General features: G+C 41.2%; 1 protein-coding gene across 2 annotated transcripts in view; it reads right to left on the reverse strand.

Moving 5' to 3' along the window:
- Positions 1-22,123, reverse strand: part of Gnal (G protein subunit alpha L) — a 152,706-nt gene that overhangs the window by 50,180 nt on the left and 80,403 nt on the right. For both annotated transcript variants that reach the window (XM_070029617.1, XM_070029618.1), the window contains exon 5: positions 3,362-3,459. In XM_070029617.1, coding sequence (XP_069885718.1) covers positions 3,362-3,459 — 98 coding nt within the window. The remainder of the gene's footprint in view (positions 1-3,361; positions 3,460-22,123) is intronic.

Consider the following 22,123-nt stretch of genomic DNA (forward strand, 5'->3'; position numbering starts at 1 on the left):
CTCATGTGGTTTTGTTTAACACAGCCCCAGCAATAGGCTGTTATATATTAACATCTGTGTCTATCTACATGTAGCTCAGGTGTGTGGAAGGCTCTATCATTTGGTCTGAATAAGTACAGTCTGATATCACAGAGATATGAAGTTTCCCAATAATGCATTCATTTATAAGTACACATCCTTGTCACTGACATGTCTTTCTTTCAAGCAGCACTCACTGAGCAACCATTTCCTGAAAGAACATCCTTCTAGGAACTGAGTGGCAAAGACAGAAAAGACACACTTCCTGGGGAGCTGAAAGGCTAATGGACTGCACAAAAATGAGGATCGAGAAGTCAGGCTGCCCTGTGGTCTGTCCACTGCTGATTTATGTGCGTATTCTTATTTTATGAAGTGACAACCATGGGCAATTGGCATGGCTTATATTGTTCTAGCATCTTATTTTTGGTTTCTGAAATCTCTCTAAGCAGCCCACAAATACTGAAAATAGTATACTAGTGAGATTCTGGTGCTTTCACATTGCTCTGCTACATCAACTGATTTCAAGTTAAGCATTTATCTAGCTAACATGAACTGTTTTGGATTTGAAAGTGGATATTTCTCTATGGCTTACATCAATTCCAGAATACAGAGCACATTCAAGAAAGTTATCAAGAGAAATATTATTGGCCCAACAGGGTCCTGTGTGTGAAGAAGGATAAATATGTACCATCAGGATCATGAGTGGGGGGCGGGGGCAGAGGCTGCTTCCCGTGCCCCTGCATGCTGGAAGCTTTAGTTCAGAGGGGCAGAGGCTTTAGTTTAAAATGTTTTACTCCTAACAACACTAAAAAAGGAATCTCTTCCAAAGGCCCCAGGCTTTGTTTACAAGGCTATTTTTTAATTCCCTGCTTTCTGTAATTTGATAGGACAGAAGTGAAAGAAGCAGATATTTTTCTGTTGCCTTTTCTTTCAGTGACACTGGGGGGTTGAACTTGGCCTCATGCTTCCTAGGTAGGCACTCTACTACTTAAAAGTACAGTTTCACTTCCAGCTTTTTGTTCGTTACTTGGAGATAGGAGTCTCATGGACTTTCCTGCCTATGTTGGCCTTGAACCACAATCCTCAGGTCTCAGTCTCCTGAGTAGCTATGATTATAGGTGTGAACTACTGGTGCTGGCATTCTTTTTTTTTTTTTTTTTTTGTCCGGTCGTGGGGCCTGAACTCTGGGCCTGGGCGCTGTCCCTCAGCTCTTCAGCTCAAGGCTAGCGCTCTACCACTTCAGCCACAGCGCCACTTGCGGTTTTTTTCTTTTTTACTTATGTGGTGCTAAGGAATCGAACCCAGGGCCTCATGCATGCAAGGCAAGAACTCTACCACTGAGCTACCTTCCCAGCCCATGGTGCTGGTATTCTTTCTGTGGTCTTCTGTTTGTTGCGGAGCACCTGTCAGCCCAGGGCCCCTCAACTTACCTCTGTGGGCCTCAGTTTCTGTACTGGTAACATATATGAAAGAGGTAGCACTACTTTGAGGACTTGGGTATCTACCTATTGGTCCCACAACAGCTGTATAAGACCAAATGATGTTGCTCTTCCCATTGAAATAATTTGCCCAACCTCTCACAAAGTGATGAGTAGAGAGGCTGGTATGTGGATCCTCATCTATCTATTGTGAAACTCATATTGCTTTTACATATCTTGTGTTAAATGAAATAATAAATTATATCACTATTTTGCTGCAACACTAAATTGTCTATTACTTATTTATTTTTGTTTAAAATAAGACAAATTTACAATGGCATTTTGAGTGTCACTGTGGCATACCCAAGGTTGGTCTTTGTTCAAGAAACATTCATAAAAGATCACAAGGCAGGGGGCTGGGAAGGTGGCTCAGTGGTAGAGCACCTGCCTTGCATGCATGAGGCCCTGGATTCGATTCCTCAGCACCCCATAAGCAAAAAGAAAAAAGCGGGGAGTGGCGCTGTGGCTCAAGTGGTAGAGCGCTAGCCTTGAGCTGAAGAGTTGAGGGACAGCACCCAGGCCCAGAGTTCAGGCCTCATGACCTGACCCCCCCCCCCCCCAAAAAAAAAAAAGATCACAAGACATCAATTTCCAGTGCAAATGTGTTTAGGTTTTAGTCTGACTCTAAATTGTGCTAGAAGGTACAGTTGCTCAATATGGTTCTTTTTTTTTTTTTTTTTTTTGGTCGGTCGTGGGGCTTGACCTCTGGGTCAGGGCACTGTCTGTCTGCTCTTCAGCTCAAGACTAGTGCTCTACCACTTGAGCCACAGAGCCACTTCCAGTTTTCTGATGGTTTATTGAAGATGAGTCTCACAGTCTTTCCTGCCCAGGCTGGCTTTGAACTCTGATCTTCAGATCTCAGCCTCCTGAGTAGCTAGGATTACAGGTGTGAGCCATCGGTGCCTGGCTCAATATGGTTCTTTAGTGTATACTTCTACTGTCTCTGAGATTTTTTACTCAAAGCTGGTGCTCTACCACTTCAATCATACCTCCACTTCTGGCTTTGGGGTGGCTAATTGAGATTAGAGTCACAGACCTTCCTGCCTGGGCTAGCTTTGAATTGTGATCCTCTGATCTCAGCCTCCTGAGTACTTAGGGGTTCAGGCATGAGTTACCAGCTCCCAGGTCCTCCCTCAGTCTTTTAATGAGTATAAGATGACCATATTACTTTAAATCAGGGCCTGGTCTTGATCATAAATGTTAGTATTATTTGAAAACTTAATTTGAGCATTCCCTGTTTTAAAATTAAAACATAATAATGAATGTTTATTTACATGATAATTTACAATTATGCCTGTAACTTCACACAGAAAGGAAAAAAGATAGAGTTGAAAACCACGGTAATGACAAAGTGCGTGAACCCCTTTCTGGTTCCTCCCAGAAACATTGCTTCCTAATGGATTTCTATTTGTCTGCCTACTGAACACATTTTATTTATGACTTTCATTTATTTATTTTTGCCAGTCCTGGGACTTGAACTCAGGGCCTGGGAACTGTCCCTGAGTCTCTCTATGCTAAGGGCTAATGCTCTACCACTTGAGCCACAGTACCACTTCTGGCCTTTTCTGTTGATGAGGTACTGAGGAATCGAACCCAGGGCTTCATGAATACTAGGCAAGTATACTCTACCACTAAGCCACATTCCTCGCTCAACATACAGACTTTTATAATCAAGGGAAACATTAGCTTCAGGGTTGTGAATGCAACTATGTTCTTTTTCTTCCTTTTTTTTTTTTTTTTTCCGCCAGTACTGGGGCTTGAACTTAGGGCCTTGCACTCTGGCTAAGCTTTTTGCTCAAGACTGGCACTCAACTGCTTGAGCCATACCTCCACTTCCAGCTTTTTTCATTGGGGGATCTACTTACTATTGTGCACAGTCGATCAGCTGGTATTCATTGGATCTTTCAAAGCATGCCTTCACCCCCTCGTCATCCCAGAGCTTCTTCACGTGATCGAAGAATTCCTAAAGTTTGAAAGAGATTCAAGTAAGTAAATACACGTATTATAGTCTTTAAGAAAAAAGGGGCAAGTTTAACACCCAAATTCTTTTCTTGTGGAAGTCTATATAAAGCAAAACACACATCTTATGCTTAGTAACATGAACAATGTACATAATGTTCTTATCACATCTTATCATCCATTAAACATTTTTATTGTTCCAGGAAGTTCCCCAAATTGAAATTTACAAAGAACTAATGTCATTCAATAACTTCAAACACAATTAAACACAATGTTATGGTTCTTAGTGTTAATAACTTAATAAGTTGAATGGCTGCCTCACCAATAAAACATATTCATCTGTCTTAGATGCTCCCTTAACTTTCCTATGTGAGCTATGATCAGATAGACCTGGGCAAGATGATGGATTAAATTTGGACCATTAGGCATACAAGAGAAACCTTCAAGTGGGCACTGGTGACTTATACCCATAATCCTAGGTACTCAGAAGGCTTTGATCTGGAGACTCATGGTTTGAAGCCAATCTGGGCAGAAAAATCTACAAGACTCTTATCTCCAATTAACCAGCAAAAAGCCATACTAGTGGTATGGCTCAAGTGGTAGAGCACCATCCATGAGCAATGAAGCTCACTAACAATGCAACAGTGAGTTCATGCTCTTGAACTGGCATAAAATCAAAAAATAGAAAGAAAAAGAAATCTTTAAAAGTACACTTTTTAGTATAGTATTTTAAGAATATGTTTCAAGGGGCTGGGAAGGTGGCTCAGTGGTAGAGCGCTTGCCTTGCATGCCTGAGGCCCTAGGTTCCATTCCTCAGTACCACATAAGCAAAAAAGAAAAAAGCCGGAAGTGGCACTGTAGCTCAAGTGGTAGAGCGCTAGCCTTGAGCTGAAGAGCTGAGGGACAGCGCCCAGGCCCAGAGTTCAGGCCCCACGACCGGACACACAAAAAAAGAAAAAAGAAAAAGAAAAAAGAATATGTTTCAAAGCACTTTTTGAGTTGTGTGAACATGAACTTTGGTTGATCCAAGAGCCAAGATGGGGGAGAATGATGGAAGCGGTGGGCTGGGAATGTGGCTTAGTGGTGGAGTGTTTGCCTAGCATGCATGAAGCCCTGGGCTCAATTCCTCAACACCACATACATAGAAAAAGCTTAAATGGTGCTGTGGTTCAAGTGATAGAGTACTAGAGCAGAAGCAGCTCAGGGACAGTATCCAAGCCCTGAGTTCAAGCCCCAGGACTGGCAAAAAAAAAAAAAAAAAAAAAATAATGATGAAAGTGGTGACGTTCCTCTTTCCCTGAGCAAACTTACTGAAACAGCCCTTGTCACTTTTTAGATTTGGTAGGCACTATACAATTTGTTGCCCTTTGTTAAGACAGTATATGAGTGCACTGGCTGCTTTGGGATTTTCAATAGTGTGCTCTGTGTACATAAAATTCAAAATATTAATTAAATTTGTATGCCTTCCTTTTCTCCTGTTAGTCTGCTTATTTGTCAGTTGAATTCAAGGCTCTGATCACTTAAGATAGGAAGGGGGAGAAAAGGTTGTTCTTTCCTATAATTGTTATACAATTTCTAAAACAACTAGAAATTTAATATGAAGAATAAAAATTCAGTATACAACTAAGATGAATAACATTAAATGAAAATAATTAATGGGTTGAGGGTTTATATCTGAAAAGAAGGGCTGACTCACAGTAAAATGTAACCTATTTTTCACCTCTAACAGTATACGAAATGGAAAATATGAATTTTTTTCCGTCTTATCAAAGATAAGAATCATCTTGTGATTTGTATATGTTTAGCAACACGTAAGCATTTGTTACTCTCTTTTGTGTATATTTGTGTGTGTGCTGGAACTTGAACTCAGAGGCTCCTCTTTATCTTTTTTTTTTTTGGGGGGGGTCCGGTTGTGGGGCCTGAACTCTGGGCCTGGGTGCTGTCCCTCAGCTCTTCAGCTCAAGGCTAGCGCTCTACCACTTGAGCCACAGCGCCACTTCTGGCTTTTTTCTTTTTGCTTATGTAGTGCTGAGGAATCGAACCCAGGGCCTCAGGCATGGAAGGCAAGCACTCTACCACTGAGCCACCTTCCCAGCCCTCCTCTTTATCTTTTCGTTTAAAGCTGGTGCTCTACCACTTGAGACATGGCTCTATTTCTAGCTTTTCGCTGAGCATTTGTTACTCTTATTTAAATGACTTTGAGTCTCAGTATGGAAAATAAAAATTAACAGTTTCAAATTTAAATCTAATTTTTAAAACAGAGCTTTAAAAATTTAATTTATTTGATTTTAAATTTGCCTTTCAAATCAAACTGTATATCAAATTTTGATATAAAATTGGAAAAAAGAGGAATAACTAACTTCTCTATATCAGATTCACATTTTTCTTCTGGCATTTCATTTTTTTTTTTTTTTTTTTTTTTGTCGGTTGTGGAGCTTGAACTCTGGGCCTGGGCGCTGTCCCTGCACTCTTCACCTCAAGGCAAGCGCTCTACCGCTTGAGCCACAGCGCCACTTCCGGTTTTCTAGTGGTTTATTGGAAATAAGAGTCTCACGGATGTTCCAGCCCGGGCTGGCTTTGAACCGCAATCCTCAGATCTCAGCCTCCTGAGTAGCTAGGATTACAGGCGTGAGCCACCGGTGCCCGGCTTGGCATTTCACTTTCATACTGAGAATATATACTCAACACTATCTTGGAATTCTCTGAGGGGTAACCATTTTTTTGTTGTTGTTGTGGTTGCTTTGATTTTGCTTTTAAACAGAAACGAATATAGAAATGAATATAGGAATATGAAATGTAAGAATAGCATCTCTTGTAGAATTTCTGCAGCACAGTATACAATCACTTTTTACTTATACTTGGGATACACATTTCCATTTTGAAATAGCAGTCATCCCTTGAAATGAGGCTGTGCTGTGTGTCTTGAGCTCATGGCACACACTGCAGGGAGAGTCAGGCCAGCATTTCCTGGGGGCCCACAGTCCCTGACCAGCCCTGCCCCATGCGCTGGAGGGACCCATCTCTGGTAGAATGGGTAAACAATGTTTCCTTTTTTTTTTTTTTTTTTCTTTCTCCTGTTGGTCATGGAGCTTGAACTCAGAAGCCTGGGTGCTATCCCTGGGCTTTTTTGCTCAAGGCTAGTTCTCTATTATTTTGAGCCACAGTGCCACTTGAGAAAATGTTATTATGCTCTATTTTCTAGGATGATTTACAGAAAACACTTCTCTCAAAATTTTAGTGTCAGGAATACTTCTGCATTTCTCAAGCAGTTGTTTTTTATGTTTTATCATGCATTAAAATTATTTTATTTTTATTGGGTACTGGTGGCTCAGGCCTGTAATCTTAGCTTACGCAAGAGGTTGAGATTGAGGACTGTGGTTTGAAGCAAGCACAGGCAGAAAAGGCTGTGAGACTCTTATCTCCAATTAATCACCCCCAAAAGCTGTAAATGGAGCTGTGGCTCAAGTGGCAGAGAACTTGCTAAGCAAAAGAGCTCAGGGACAGGGCCCAGGCCTTGAGTTCAAGCCCCAGGATGGCACAAAAAATTAATTTTTATTATCTTTAAATAATTGTTCAAAGGGTTTCAATTCATTATGTCAGTTTATGTATACAATAGATCTTGATCAATGTCGCCCCTTCCGCCATTTCTCCCAGCCCATCTATCCCAATACTTCTCATCCCCTCAAGTTTCATAGTTCTAATTTTACATCTGGGCATTAAGTATTATAACTATGTTTACATCTTACTCTTTTCTCTAGTTGTCTGACCTCCTCCCCTAAAGCTGTACCACTCTCAGATAAGACATGTTGCAGTCCTGACACAGTATTCATTTTGTTAAGCTATTAATTGTTCACAGAGGTTACACCAGACACCTGCCCTTACATGTACCATTCAGTAACTAGCTTGATAAAGTATACATATGATCTGGTATGTATCACATATGTTTATATTTTAGATTTAACTTCCACTTTTGGGAGAAAACATGCCCTTTGCTGTTCTGAGTCTAACTTACTTCACCCATAATATTTTTCAGGTCTATCTATTTCTCTGCAAAAGAGGACACATATCTTTTCTCTTCAATGTTGGATGGATAAAATTCTGGATGGATAAAATTCCATTGTGTACATACATATACGTGTACACATTTCATTTGAACACTTTTAGTTTTTTTTGCTCAAGGCTAGTGCTCTATCACTTGAACCATAACTCTACTTCCAGCTTTTTGGTAGTTAACTGAAATAAGAGTCTCACAGACTTTCCTGCCTGGGTTGCCTTCAAATCTTGGTCCTCAGATCTCAGCCTCCTGAGCAGCTAGAATTTAGCACGTGCCTGAATATACGTACTTGTTAATCCCATTGATCCTGTCTTTTCTACTACATTTTATTTCCAGTCACTGCGCTGACTGTGTGCAAGGTTGAAGAAAGTGTCAGGCTGACTACCCCTGGCATGTGTGTGAAGGGCTTTGGCCCTGGACACTGATTTCACTGCTGGTGTCACATGCCTCAACCTCCTGTGCTAATTTCATTTTTTTGGCATTATCAATCACTTTATTTAACTTGTGCTATAATTTGGTGAACAACATCGAATCCTTTCTGGAATAAGCTTAAGCATAAGCAAATATTTAATGTGATATTATAGAGCACGGTGAATCATGTCCACTACTGTAGTCTGAGGAATAGTTTTAGAAAATAAACATTGAATTGGATTATTCTGAAACCCAGGTTTAGTCTGAGTCAAAATATACCTACTCAGTTCTATCCCTGGGATAACAGAATAGTCTAATAGGTTTCTGTCATTTCTTTTGTTCTGAGAGCTGATAAATAACTTAGAAAATCTTTATGGGGTCTGTCATGATTGACAGTACTATGACTTTATAACTGTTACTTATAATTTCTCTCTACTCTCAAATTGAACACAGCTACATTTCTCAGTGTTCACAAAGGAGTAGTTACAGATCTCCCCACCCCAATCATTTGATCTACTTTTCTACTTCAGCATTTTGCTGGTTAATTGGAGATAAGTCTTTCAAACTTGTCTGCCCAGGCTGGCTTTGAACTGCCATCGTCAGATCTCAGCCTCTTGAGTAGTTAGTATTTCAGGCATGAGCCATTGGTTCTTGACTCTAATAAGTCTTAAAATTTGGTTCTCTTTTTTTCTGTTTTTCCTTTCCTTCTCTCTTTCCCCTTTCTTCTCTCTTTCCCCTTCCCCTCTCCTTTTTTTCAGTGCTAGGATTTAATTTAGGGCCTTGGGGCCAAGTATAAACTCTTACACAGTGTTAAATTAATTTAAAATTCTCCAACTCTGTTCTTCTTTTCAAACATTATTTTGACTATTCTAAGGTCTTTTTGATTTTCACATACGTTTTAGAATTAGCGAGTTAATTTCTTGTTAACAGATATCTGCTGGTATTTGAATGGGTTTACCTTGGAGCCGTAAATCATTCTGGGAGAAATGCCATTGTAATTAGTCTTCTAACCCATAAACATATCCATGTATTTATGTCTTATTTAAATTCTCTCTGCTTGTGGTTTTCAATGTGTTGATCTATTGCATTATTTGTTAAATGTGTTCACCAGTAAAAATTTTTGGAAATTATTTTATATGCACTTGTTTTCAAATTTAGATCATATCTGTTTTTTTCCAACTTAGATCATATTTTTGCTATGATAAAAGTAGGAAAGGAACTATATTTATTATCCTCAATAGCTATTACAGCTACTAAAATCCAGGCATGGTGGTGCATGCCTATAAACTCAGTGCTTTGGAAGGCTGGCACAGGAGGATTGTAAATCCAAGACCAGCCTGAGTGACCTGGCCTCAAAAAACAAAACCCACAAATACAAAACAAAACAAAATCCCAAACAAACAGAAATCTACTGAAAGGTATAGTTTTTACTACTTTGATTTTTTCATGGCCTTTATCTACAAAATGATACCCAATCCAAGATACTCAATCCCTAGAACATCCCTGGAAGGTAGGTAGTAAGTTTTAGATGTTTTCAACTGCATTTAGAAATACTGTTGACTTCTGTGTTTAACAATGCTTCTCAGGTCTTAGTCTCCTGAGTAGCTAGGCCTACAGGGATGAACTGCTGGTACCTAGCATCTATTAATTTTTAGTGGCTTATAAGTCTTTTTAGAGATACTTTAAGCTAATTTCATTTTCAAACTGTAATCTCACAAAAAACTATGGTCAGAGCCAGGTGCTGGTGGCTTCATGACTATAGTTCTAGCTACTCAGGAGGCTGAGATCTGAGGATCATGGTTCAAAGTCATTTCAGGAAGACAAATTCATGAGACTCTTATCTCCAATTGACCAGCAAGAAGCCAGAAATGGAGCTGTGGCTCAAGTGGTAGAGCACTAGCCTTGAGTAGAAAACCTAAGGGGCAGTGCCAGATCCCATTTCAAGCTCCAGGACCAGCACACACATAAAAAATGATGAAGTAGAAAATGAAGTAGAAAGGTTAGTAACCAGATCCATGATCCACAGAACAGAATATCTCCCCTCTAGTGGTGGAAGCATATAATTTTCTATATCTTTTCTCCCTACAAAATTAATTTTTTAGCTTTTGAATCTTCCTCTTTTTAATTCTCCCACTCCTACAATTAAGATACTCTGTAAAATCTGAATTCGCTGAGAAATTTGTGGAATTACAACATGCCAAAAAGACTCACAAGAGAAACTTATTTGTGTGGGAACAGAAATAAAATAATTAGGTATTTTCATTAGAGAAAGAGACTCCAAGAATCACGACTTTAGTCTTTGCTCTCAGACAAGGTGTTAAGTTATCTGACAAGATTCTCCTTGGTACATTGTACTTGAATTATGTAATACTGAAGGTGTTGTTCTTATTCTTTGTGTTCTTAGTCACTGAATCTCTTCTGCCTTACATGCTGAAGGGAAAAATGCAGAGAGGAGAGAGAGGAAGGAGGAGAGGGAAGAGGGGAAAGAGGACAGAGCAAAACGCTTCTTTTGAGCATTAAGTTAAATCGAAAGTAAGTATCTATAAAAGTAGATTTCCCATATTCCTACTGACAAGGACAATAGAAAAGATCCATATTCTCTGGGAAAATTGAAGTATAAAACATACTGACTGCCGGACATTAATGGCTCCCGCCTGTAATCCCAGCTCTCAGGAGGCTGAGATCTGAGGATCCAGATTTAAAGTCAACCTGGCAGGAGAGTATGTGAGAGTCTTATCTCCAATCAGCCATCAAAAACCTGGAAGTGGAGTTGTAGCTTAAGTGACAGAGTGCTAGCTTTGAGTAATAAAAGCTCAGAGACAGAGACCAGGCCCAGAGCTCAAGCCTCAGCACTGACACCCACAAAGAAAATGAGACAAAATAAAACAGATGGTCTAATGATGAGCCAGAGAGTAATTAGTATGGTGGCTTGCATACATATTTTATATCAGAGTTCAAATCCAGCTGAGTGAGTCCTTAGCTCTGACTAGTGAGACTTACCTGTCCCAACGGATGGTACAATATTTCTGAGCAGAGTTTGAAACTACTGGAAGGACTGGCTGGTACAAGCTCACAGGTGAAGGTCAGTGGGGGTCAGAAATACAAGGGGTGAGGGGCAGGAAAGAGATGACAAATGATGCAACAGCATGAGGAGTAAGATGAACTGTACATGTACAGTTAAATTATTTGTTAAATTGAAACCCCTTTGTAGTACTAAAGATAATAAGAAAGCATGTCTAATAACTGCCCCCTGGAAGGCCGGAGAGGACTGGGGATGCTCCAGAGACACCCTTTGGTGGCACCCTTTGGTTCCTGGTGATGCCAGGAACATGGCTTTGTAGCTTCCATAAGAAGTGGCAAGGTCCAAGATTGTTTTTCTGGTGCTGGTAGTGGGGCTTGAAACTCAAGAGTTTAGGTGCTGTCCCCTAGCTCCTTAGCTTTTTTTGTTCAAAGATGGTACTCTACCATTTGAACCACAGTCCCACTTCCAGCTTTTTGGTGGCTAAGTGGAGAAAAGAGTCTCAAGGACTTTCCTGCCTGGGCTAGCTTTGAACCATGATCCTTAGATCTCATCCTCAGGCTTGAGCTACTTGTGGCACTTGGCTCTCTTTGTTTTCCTTCTTTATCCCATCCTGCCCCCAGCTATGAATATGCTATATGCTCACTCTTTGGCTGGATTGGGCTTTCTGAGGTACTTTATATCTAGTGTCTATGAGTATGCATGACATATAAAGTTAATGATGACATCTGAAAAAATATGTGGACAAATGAGAAATCATTGAAGGCTCTATTCGAGAAACTCAGAGACAAAGGCTCGTGGACTACAGACCATTCTGAGAAGCACTGGGGTGAAGTAGTGCTAAGTTTAACTCAGCTTAGCTGGGCTCGCAGAACAATGTCTAAGATGGACTGAGATGAAGGCCTGGGATTGGCTCAAAGCTGGAGCTGAGACTGGGTTGAATTATGGGATAAGTTTACATGAGATTGATGGTTTAAGTCCTAATACCAAATGAACATGTGAAGGGTGTTCCAGAAGGAGAAAGAAAAGAAGGAAAAAATGACTGTCAAGAGCACTCAGATTTGGGCTGAATACCAGTGGCTCATGCCTGTAATCCAAGCTATTCAGGATGTTGAGATGTGAGGATCTTGATTTGAAACCAGGTGGGGCAGACAAATCTAAGAGACTCCTCTTCAATTAACAAGCAAAAAGGCAGAACTGGAGGGATGGCCCAAATAGTACAGCATAGCTGTGAGTGGAAAATACCAAGTGAGAGCAAGAGGACCCGAGTTCAAGCTCCCCCTCCCCCACCACCTCGTATACACAAAAAAAGAAAAGAACAAGATTCAGAGAAAAAGAGGAGCATTAGGAGAAGAAACAAAAAGTACCTGTGGGGCAGGAGCAGTCTTAGGCTGGGTATAGCTACGACAACTGTAAACTATGAGGAATGATAAGCTGATATGCAACACATGTGTTCAATGTTATACCCAATTTACATTTCCATGGAGACTGCAGCACAACCCTAAAAGCCCCTCAGATAACTGTGGCCTCATTGCAAAGCTTGATTGGGTACCACCTTCTCCTGCTGGTCGTAAGTATATGTGTGTGTGGAGCTTAAACTCAGGGCCTGGGTACTGTCTTTGAGGGTTTTTCTCCTCAAGGCTAGCACTCTTGAACCACAGCTCAATATCCAGCTTTTTGGTGGCTAATTTGGAGATAAGAATTTCATGGACTTTCCTGCCCAGGCTGGCGTCAAACCTGATCCTCAGATCTTCTGAGTAACCAGGATTACAGATGTGAGCCATTGCTGCTTGGCAGTTCCTGCTAGCCATTTTAATCTCCAAATCTCTATATCTATCTGTCTAATCTATCTATCCATCCAAACATCTATCATCTATTTGTCAATCATTGATCCATCTATATATCCATGTAACCAACTTACTTAGCTATCTTCTATCATGTAATCTGTTTGAAATAAATTTCTCCTCAGGGAGAAAATATTTTTAGAAATGGATGGTTGCATTTGTAGTGGGTATGTAGACTCATCCCTCCCACCCTTCCCTCAGCCATTATTCCTTAAATGCTACAGCATTAACAATTATTTACATGGACTCTGCATTGTATGAGGTACTATACATTTTCTAGAGGTGATTCAAAGCAGGTTCTGTGTTAATACTATGCCATTATATATAAAGAGCTGAGTGCCCTTGGATTTTGGTACCTTTGGGGGTCCTGGAATCGAACCCCTGCAGATACTGAGGGATTGCAGATGCATGGTGTGTACACACGCTCTCTCTCTCTCTCTCTCTCTCTCTCTCTCTCTCTCTCTCTCTCTCTCTCTCTCTCTCTCTCTTTCCCTCTCTCCTGTAATTTGTAATTTTTGTTAAGGGTTGTTGAACCATAGATGAAGGACCAGAATATGGAATATTAGATTCAATTAAAGTAAGCAGGACATTCTGTCAGACTCTATGGGAAAAGACAGCATCCAGTGTCCTATTTAGGCTGATCTAAAAGTCACGATCCTCCTGCTTCAGCCTCCCAAGTGCTGGGATTACAGATGTGTACTACCATGACCAGCTTAAAAGCAGTACTTTAAAAACTGTCTTCTTCTGTGGTCTTTTTGAGGTGCTAGAGATTGAACTCATTAAAACCTTCATGCCCAACAATAGATGATAACACACTAAAAGTTATAGCCTGCCGGCAGGCACTCTGTTAAATCATTATAATATTGTATTAAGCAAATACTAGAGCCATTTCTCATTATAGAAATATCAGAAAGTTTATGTTTAGGATAGAGTTGGACATGGTGGTGAGTGTTTGTAATCCCAGTACTTGGGAGGCTGAGGCATGAGGGTCTCAAATTGAAGGTTAGCCTGGGAGACCCCACTGAAAAAAATACAGCAGTCAAAAGATAGTGCTTGGAAAGAATGGCTATACTTTTCCTAAGGAAACAGACCAGCAGAGCACACACAGTACCTCTGGATGAGTCTAGGGAGGGCTTCTCTCAGAGGCTGCCACAGGAGAGCAGATGGCCTCTGTGCCTCAGGGACTAGGTTGGGATCTTGGGACTTCATTAGTTTGATGCTTTATTTCCAAAGATGTTGTTAGAAAGGCATCTTTGTTTAAATAGTTCACTATTTTGAAGTTTGTGATTCCATTGTCTATATTCAACTGTGAACGTCTCATGCTGAGATAATACTGACAAAAACAAGACTTCTCTCTAGCTCTGAAAGGCATTCTATATCTCTCAAAGTTCTATTCCAAGTTTACAACTGCATGGGACCATTACATATAGTTATCTTGTAAACAGAAACAACCCTATATCTCTAAAGAATTGGTCTGCTGTTTGTTCAGTGAGGTGAAATTAATAAAACATAAAATTATCTTAAAGTGTGTCACTCAGTGACACTGGTGTGTTCACAATGCATGTAGCCACCACTTCTTTAGTTTGAAGACATTTCTTTCCTTCCTTTCCGTTCTTCCTTTCTTTCATCCTTTCCTCTCTCCTTCTCCCTGCCTCCCTCTTTTTAAAAAATATTTTTAAAGATACTGTACATTGCAAAGATACTGTACAGAGGGGTTATGGTTGCATGAGTAAGGTAATGAGTACATTTCCTAGCGAGCCTTGTTACCCCCTTCCTTTGTTGTTTTTCCCCTACTATCCCTTCCCTTCTCACCTTGCCAACTCCTCCCCCTCATACCTCAAAGTTGTAAAGTTCATTTTCAACACAGTGTCTTGTACTTTTCATTGTTACAATGGGTCAACCTGTATCCTTGTTTCAGCATTTTGTTATTTCCCTTCCCCTCCCTAAATTACAAAAAGGTATATCCAGAATCAAATACAGTGACAACAAGGGTTATATCATAGTGGGAAGAACATATAAAAGAAATTTAAAAAATCACATAGTACATTAAAAACAACAGCAACTAAGATAAAACCTCTTGTGTTCTATCTTGAGGTTCATTTCACTTAGCATCATCTTATATGGTCATATGTACATAGCTTTTGACCTTTTCTGCTTGTCTAGTAAGATTATCCTAGACATATTAGTTATTGCAAATAAGGGAAACCATGGGACCTATGTTTCTTTGGGCCTGGATTACTTCAGTTAATATAATTTTTTCCAAGTCTTTCCATTTCCTAACAAGTGGGGTGATATTCTTTCTGATGGAGGCATAGAATTCCTGTCTGTCTGTCTGTCTGTCTGTCTATCTATCTATCTATCTATCTATCTATCTATCTATCTATCTATCTATCTATCTATCTATCTATCTATCTATCTATCACATTTTCTTGATCCATTCATTACTGAGGGGCATCTGGATTGGTTCCATATCTTAGCTATGGTGAATAATGCTATGATTAACATAGTTGTGCTGGTAGCTTTAGTATGGCCTTGTTTGTGATCCTTTGGGTAAATGTCCAGAAGTGGGATTGCTGGGTCATAGGGGAGCTATATGTGTAGTCTTTTTTTTTTTTTTTTTTTTTTTTAGATGGTTGTGGGGCCTGAACTCTGGGCTTGGGCGCTGTTCCTGCGCTCTTCAGCTCAAGGCCAGCACTCTACCGCTTGAGCCACAGCACCACTTCCTGCTTTCTAGTGGTTTATTGGAGATAAGAGTCTCACGGACTTTCCTTGCCCGGGCTGGCTTTGAACAATGATCCTCAAATCTCAGCCTCCTGAGTAGCTAGGATTACAGGTGTGAGCCAGAGGAGCCTGGCATGTGTAATCTTTTGAGTAACTTCCATACTGCTTTCCAGAACAAGTTTACACTCCCTAAAACAGTGCAGTAGGGTTCCCTTTTGGCCACATCCCCTGCAGCACTGTTGTTATTAGATTTCTTGATTATAGCCATTCTAATTGGGGTGACCTGCCTCCCTCTTTTGGTGCAGGTACTGGGGCTTGAACTCAGGGCCTCACATTCTTGCTTGGCTTTTTTGCTCAAGGCTGGTGCTCTACTGCTTGAGCCAAACCTCCACTTCTGAAAGACATTTTCATCACTTTAAAAGATAGGAAATACCTGTCCTTGTGCCTGTTGCACACTTGCCTCTGTCCCCTCCAAACAGCAATTTGCTGTTTCCATGGATTTGTCTAATCTGAAAAGTCCATAGAACTGGAGTCTTATATTCTGTGGCTGTTTCTTTGCATTTGACATAATGCTGTGGAATATAGGTACACTTCATCCCTTTTTAGAACTGATATTCCACTGTGTGTATGCATCTGGATAAACATTTTGTTTTTGAATTCATTTACTGATGAAAATTTCCACCCTTTGGCTATTGGTATGTGACTAATGCTGCTAATAATGTGAATGTATAATATTTGAGTCTTGCTTTCTGTGACTTCAGAACTGCTGTTACCCCTTAACTTCTTAAGAAACCATCAATCTTTTTTCCTATTCCCAGAATCAGTGCCTGAGAATGCCAGTTTCTCCTCAGCCTTGCTAACACTCTCTATTTTTCTTTATTACAAAAATCCTATTTGGCATGAAATGAGTTCTTCCTATGGTTTTAATTTGAATGGGTCTAATAACTAGTGATGTTGAGAACCTTTTCATGAGCTTATTGAACATGTGTAGACTTTTAGAGAAATGTCTAATCTGGTCCATTGTCTTTTTTTTTTTTTTTAGATAATGCGGTTTGAACTCAGGGTCTCTGACTTGCTACGCTGGTGCTCTATCACTTGAACAATGTCTCTAGCACTGCTCGTTTTGGAGATGGAAACCAGTGAATTTTATTTTAATTTTTGGCCTAGGCTGGCCTTGGACTTTGATCCTTCAGGTCTCAGTATCCTGAATATCTAGGATTATACTAAGCATGAGGCACTGATGTGCCACTCCTTTGTTCATTTCTGTAGTTGAATTGAAAAGATTCCTTTTATATTCTAACACTGGACTTCTATTAGATATTTAATTGGCAAGTATTTCTCCCATTTGGTGAGCTGTCTTTTCGCTTTTCTTGATCATCTCTCCCCATGCACAGCATTTTTGATTTTGAGGATGTTTGACATGTTTTGCCTTTGTTGTGTAAGCCTTTGGTATCATTTTCCAAGCAATCACTGCCAAATACAAGGCCAGGACTATTTACCCCTTGTTTTCTTCTCTGGGTTTTATAGTTTTGCTCTTATATTTATGCCATTGATTCATTTTTAATTAACTGCACATGATGTAAAGATGTATACCTATTTTAGAGTTAGTTCAATCTAAATTATTTTCCAATTTCCCATAATTTTTTTTTGCCAGTCCTGGGGCTTGAACTCAGGGCCTGGGCATTGTCCCTGAGCTTCTTTTGCTCAAGGCTAGTACTCTACCACTTGAACCACAGCATGATTCTGGCTTTTTTCTGTTTATGTGGTACTAAGGAATCAAACCCGGGGTTTCATGCATGCTAGGCAAGTGCTCTACCACTGAGCCACATTGCCAGTCCTGTTTGTTGTTGTTGTTGTTGTTGGCCATGGAGCTTGAACTCTGGGCCTGGGTGCTGTCCCTGAGCTCTTCAGCTCAAGGTGAGTGCTCTACTACTTGAGCTACAGCTCCACTTCCAGTTTTCTAGTGGTTAATTAAAGATAAGAGTCTCATGGACTTTCCTACCCGGGCTGGCTTTGAATTATTATCTTCAGATCTCAGCCTCCTGAGTAGCTAGGATTACAGGCTTGAGCCACAAGTGCCTGGCTTCCTATAGATTTTTAATTAGAAAATCACACACACACACACACACACACACACACACACACACACACACACACACACACACACACACACACACACACACACACACACACACACACACGTCCCTAAATATATCTACTTTTGTTAAGACATATTGAAGTGAATTCTGCTTGTGTGTGTGTGCGCACGCACGCAAGCGTGCTTGAACTCAGGCCTGGGCACTATCCTTTTTGCTCAAGGCTAGCACTCTACCACACTTGAGTCACAGCTTCACTCATAGTTTTCTGGTGGTTAATTAGAGATAAAAGTCTAATGGACTTTTCTGTCCAGGCTGGCTCTGAACCATGATTCTTAGTTCTTAGCCTCCTGACTTGCTAGGATTATAGGCACAAGCTACCATTGGTCAGCAGTTGAAGTACATTCTTTTCTACAAACAGAATGTAAAGAATATCAAAATAAAGCTCCATTATCATGTTACTGTGATACAATTTGTCAAAGATAAATTAGAATATGAGTTTCCTTTTCTCTCAGAACTTATCATCAATGTCCAAATATTCCCAATAATTAGGTAGGCACTCAGCAGATATTCATGGGGTTCTCATTTTTTGCTAGCTACCATGGTAGAAGCTTAGGGATGTGGCCATGATTAGGAAAGAGGTAGCTGTCCTTGAGAAATCTGGGCTCGACAGAAGGCGCGGTGCCAGGGAGAGGGAACACAGGAAAGAATCACAACTGTGTTGTCAAAAACTTAATATGGAAGCCAGGTACCCACCAGTGACTCACACCTGTAATGCTAGCTACTCAGGAGGCGGAGATCTGAGGATCATGGACAGAAAAGTCCATGAGACTCTTATCTCCAATTAACCAGCAAAAAGTTGGAAGCAGAACTGTGACTCAAGGGGTAGTACATTAGACTTGAGTAAAAAAAATCTCAGAGGGGCTGGGAAGGTGGCTCAGTGGTAGAACGCTTGCCCTGCATGCCTGAGGCCCTGGGATCGATTCTCCAGCACCACATAAGCAAAAAGAAAAAAAGCCGGAAGTGGCGCTGTGGCGCAAGTGGTAGAGCGTTAGCCTTGAGCTGAAGAGCTGAGGGACAGCGCCCAGGCCCAGAGTTCAAGCCCCACGACTAGACACCCCCAAAAAACAATCTCAGGGATGGTACCCAGGGCCTGAGTTCAAGTCCCGGTACCAGATTTAATTAAAAAAAAAAAAAGAACTTAACATGTTAGTGGGGGTGCATGGCCAAGATATATCAGATGATTAGGAAATGATACAGAGCCCTGAGTATGGAACATTCCAGTGCCACCAAAGCCACTGATGCCACCAATTCATGGACCCAGAGGAAGCCAAAGCTGAAAGAATTAGGGAAGGTACTAGTCACTTAATCTCAGCACAGACTGAAAACATCTCTAAAGGAGGTGGACCTGACCCCAAAGCAGGAAATGGAAAGAGAAAATGACAGAAGTTATTCTCAAAATAACAATAGGTTTTTGCACATTGTGGTTTTGCTGGGCAGGAGAAATTGTCCCTGAGAGGCACTGGGCTGTGGTGGGTGGGCTTTGCCAAGGAGGCCAAGAGGCCCGAAGGTCCTCTGCACACCTGCCTCACTGCAGAGACAGGTGTGGAGCAGATCCTTGTGTCCTCTACCACTTGAGCCATACCTTCACTTCTGGATTTTTGATGGTTAGTTGGAATTAACAGTGTCAGAAACATTTCTGCCTGGGGCTAGTTTCAAGCTACAGTCCTCAGATTTCAGCCCTCTGAATAGCTAGGATGGCAGACTTGAATTACCAGCACCAGGCAAGTTTTTTCCTTTTAAAAATGTTTTACCCAGCAAAACACCCTGGAGAGAAATCAGCTCATTTATTTCAAACAAACAAGCCTGATCTCTTGATAATGAGCCTTCTGTTGAGGAGGAGGCAATTAGTGTCCCTTGTGGCTTCTCTGACTTCAGCCTCCCGCCTGGGCCTTCTGCTGTGGCTACAGAGAAACAAAGACACAAACAAGCAGGGAATGAAAGGTTACAGTGGCCGCCAGGTCTCTTCAGAGTTGGGACTTCCCAGGAACAGGAACCTTCATTACATCCTAGTTAGGGTTTAAGAACCCCCACGAAGCATGCAGCAGTGGTACCCTCTGTGCTGAGGACTCAGCAAGTCTGGGCTTTTCCTTCCCTCCACTGGATTAACAGCCTAATTAGAAAACGGTCCTGAAATTAGTAAGCTTGCTTTCCCCAAGTCTAGGTATTTGGTTATCTAGATCAGAGTAGTAGTTTTATATGTCGACCTACCTACCTACCTGTCAATCTACATTGGTAGTGAGGTTTGAACTGGGGCCTCCAGCTCCCTTTATGCTTTAGTTATTTTTCAGGTAAGGTCTTTTTTTTTTTTTCCATTTTTGGCTTTGGCTGGCCTTGGACTGTGATCTTTCCAGCTCTGTCATGCTGAGAAGCTGGCATAACAGCAGAAGCCAACGAGCCAGCTTATTTGCTGAAAGGGAGTCTCCTTAACGTTTTTGCCTGGGATGGCCTTTAACTTCTATCTTCCCAGTCACTGCCTCCTGACTAGCTGGGATGACAATATGGACTACTGTGCCAGGTCCCAAGTGTCAGTTTTATTTATTTATTTATTTATTTTTCATTTTTGGGGGGCGGGGCCTGGTCATGGGGCCTGAACTCTGGGCCTGGGCGCTGTCCCTCAGCTCTTCAGCTCAAGGCTAGCGCTCTACCACTTGAGCCACAGCGCCACTTCTGGCTTTTTTCTTTTTGCTTATGTGGTGCTGAGGAATCAAACCCAGGGCCTCAAGCATGCAAGGCAAGCGCTCTACCACTGAGCCACCTTCCCAGCCCTCAGTTTTATTTTTTTTTAAAGTAAATATTGGAATGGTTTGATAGAATACTGCAGATTTTATATTATAAGAAGTATCAAAGGGGGTTTCAGAGACAGAAATCCAACATGATAACATTCATTTCTAACACTGGTAATGTGCCCTGACCCCTTTTAGAGTATTAACAATTGCTGACATAAAACTAGTAAAAATAAGCGAAGGGGCTGGGAAGGTGGCTCAGTGGTAGAGCGCTTGCCTTGCATGCCTGAGGCCCTGGGTTCAATTCCTCAGCACCACATAAGCAAAAAGAAAAAAGCCGGAAGTGGCGCTGTGGCTCAAGTGGTAGAGCGCTAGTCTTGAGCTGAAGAGCTGAGGGACAGCGCCCAGGCTCAGAGTTCAGGCTCCACGACCGGACCCAAAAAAAAAAAAAAAAAAAAAAAAAGCGAAATACAAAGGTGGAAAAAGAAAACCTTGCTGAGTCTGTATTTACATATCATCCATCTAAGTGTGAATGCTACAATTGTTACAAACAACCCATCCCCAAGGACACAGTGTCGTCAGTGCTCAGAGCTAGGGGAATGGTGACAAGTTGACAAGTGCCCTGGAGGATGTGCCTGTCCCAGCAATGCTGTGTCAGGACCCAGGGACACGCACACCCATGACAGGGCCCTTTGCAAAAAGATGAGGCTCTAGACTCTTGATCGAAGAATGGCTTGTGCGAGTAACACTGGAACTCTTTAAATCATCTCCCTACTGCAGGTTTATTTTTAATTAACTAATTAGTTTATATATACTAGCACTGATGCTTGAACTCAGGACCTGGGTGTTATCCTTTAGCTTTATCACTCAAAACTGGTGCTCTACTATTTGAGCCACAGTTCTGCTTATGGCTTTTTGGTGGTTAATTGTAGACAAATCTCAAGGACTTTCCTGCCCAGGCTGGCTTTTGAACCTCAATCTTCAAATCTTAGCCACCTGGGTAGCTAAGATTCCAAACATGAGCCACTGGCGCCTTGGTCCTTCTGTGGTTTTTACTGGGAATACATTTAACCTCCCATTGGTCTGAGTAGGAGTTTTTTGTTTGTTTGTTTGAAAGCCTTTAAGTAGGTTTCCTAGAATGTTCTCAGCTTTCTCATCAATGATGGCAAGAAGTCCTTCTTACTACAGTCTTCTTCCAGATGTAATATTAAGTCCTTCAAGAAGTCCCACTTATTGTGAGTAAATGGACTTGAGATGTATTCTACTTCGAAGGAAGTTTTTGCTTCCATCTGAGGCTGTACTCTGAAACATAGTTTCAGGATGAGTTACTGGATCCTCTTGTCACACTAACTTGTCACAAAGGCCCTGGTCCAGCTCCCCCTCTCCATCTTCACTTCTTTTCTCTGAAGGTTGGAAGGGACCATTTGTGCTAACAGCCCATACAACTTCCAGCCTAAGATAGTTTCCAAATTCTGGTGGCAAGATAAAAGTGAGAATAAAGCTGGGTACTTGTTTTTGTGGTTCAATACCAGCCCGGGAAGGAAAGTCCATGACACTCTCAGCTCCACCTAATCACCAAAATGCTAATAGTACATCTGTCGCTGAAGTGGTAGAGCACCAGCACTCAGAGAAAAAAGCTATGGGACTGCGCCCAGGCCCTGAGTTCAGGCCCCAGTACTGACACAAGAAAAATAAGTGAGGATGAAACTAAAGAGAAACTAAAAGCAAGAAACCACT

This window comes from Dipodomys merriami, unplaced genomic scaffold, assembly GCF_024711535.1.
Source record: "Dipodomys merriami isolate MVZ:Mamm:240054 unplaced genomic scaffold, mDipMer1.0.p SCAF_2, whole genome shotgun sequence".
NCBI classification, from domain to species: domain Eukaryota; kingdom Metazoa; phylum Chordata; class Mammalia; order Rodentia; family Heteromyidae; genus Dipodomys; species Dipodomys merriami.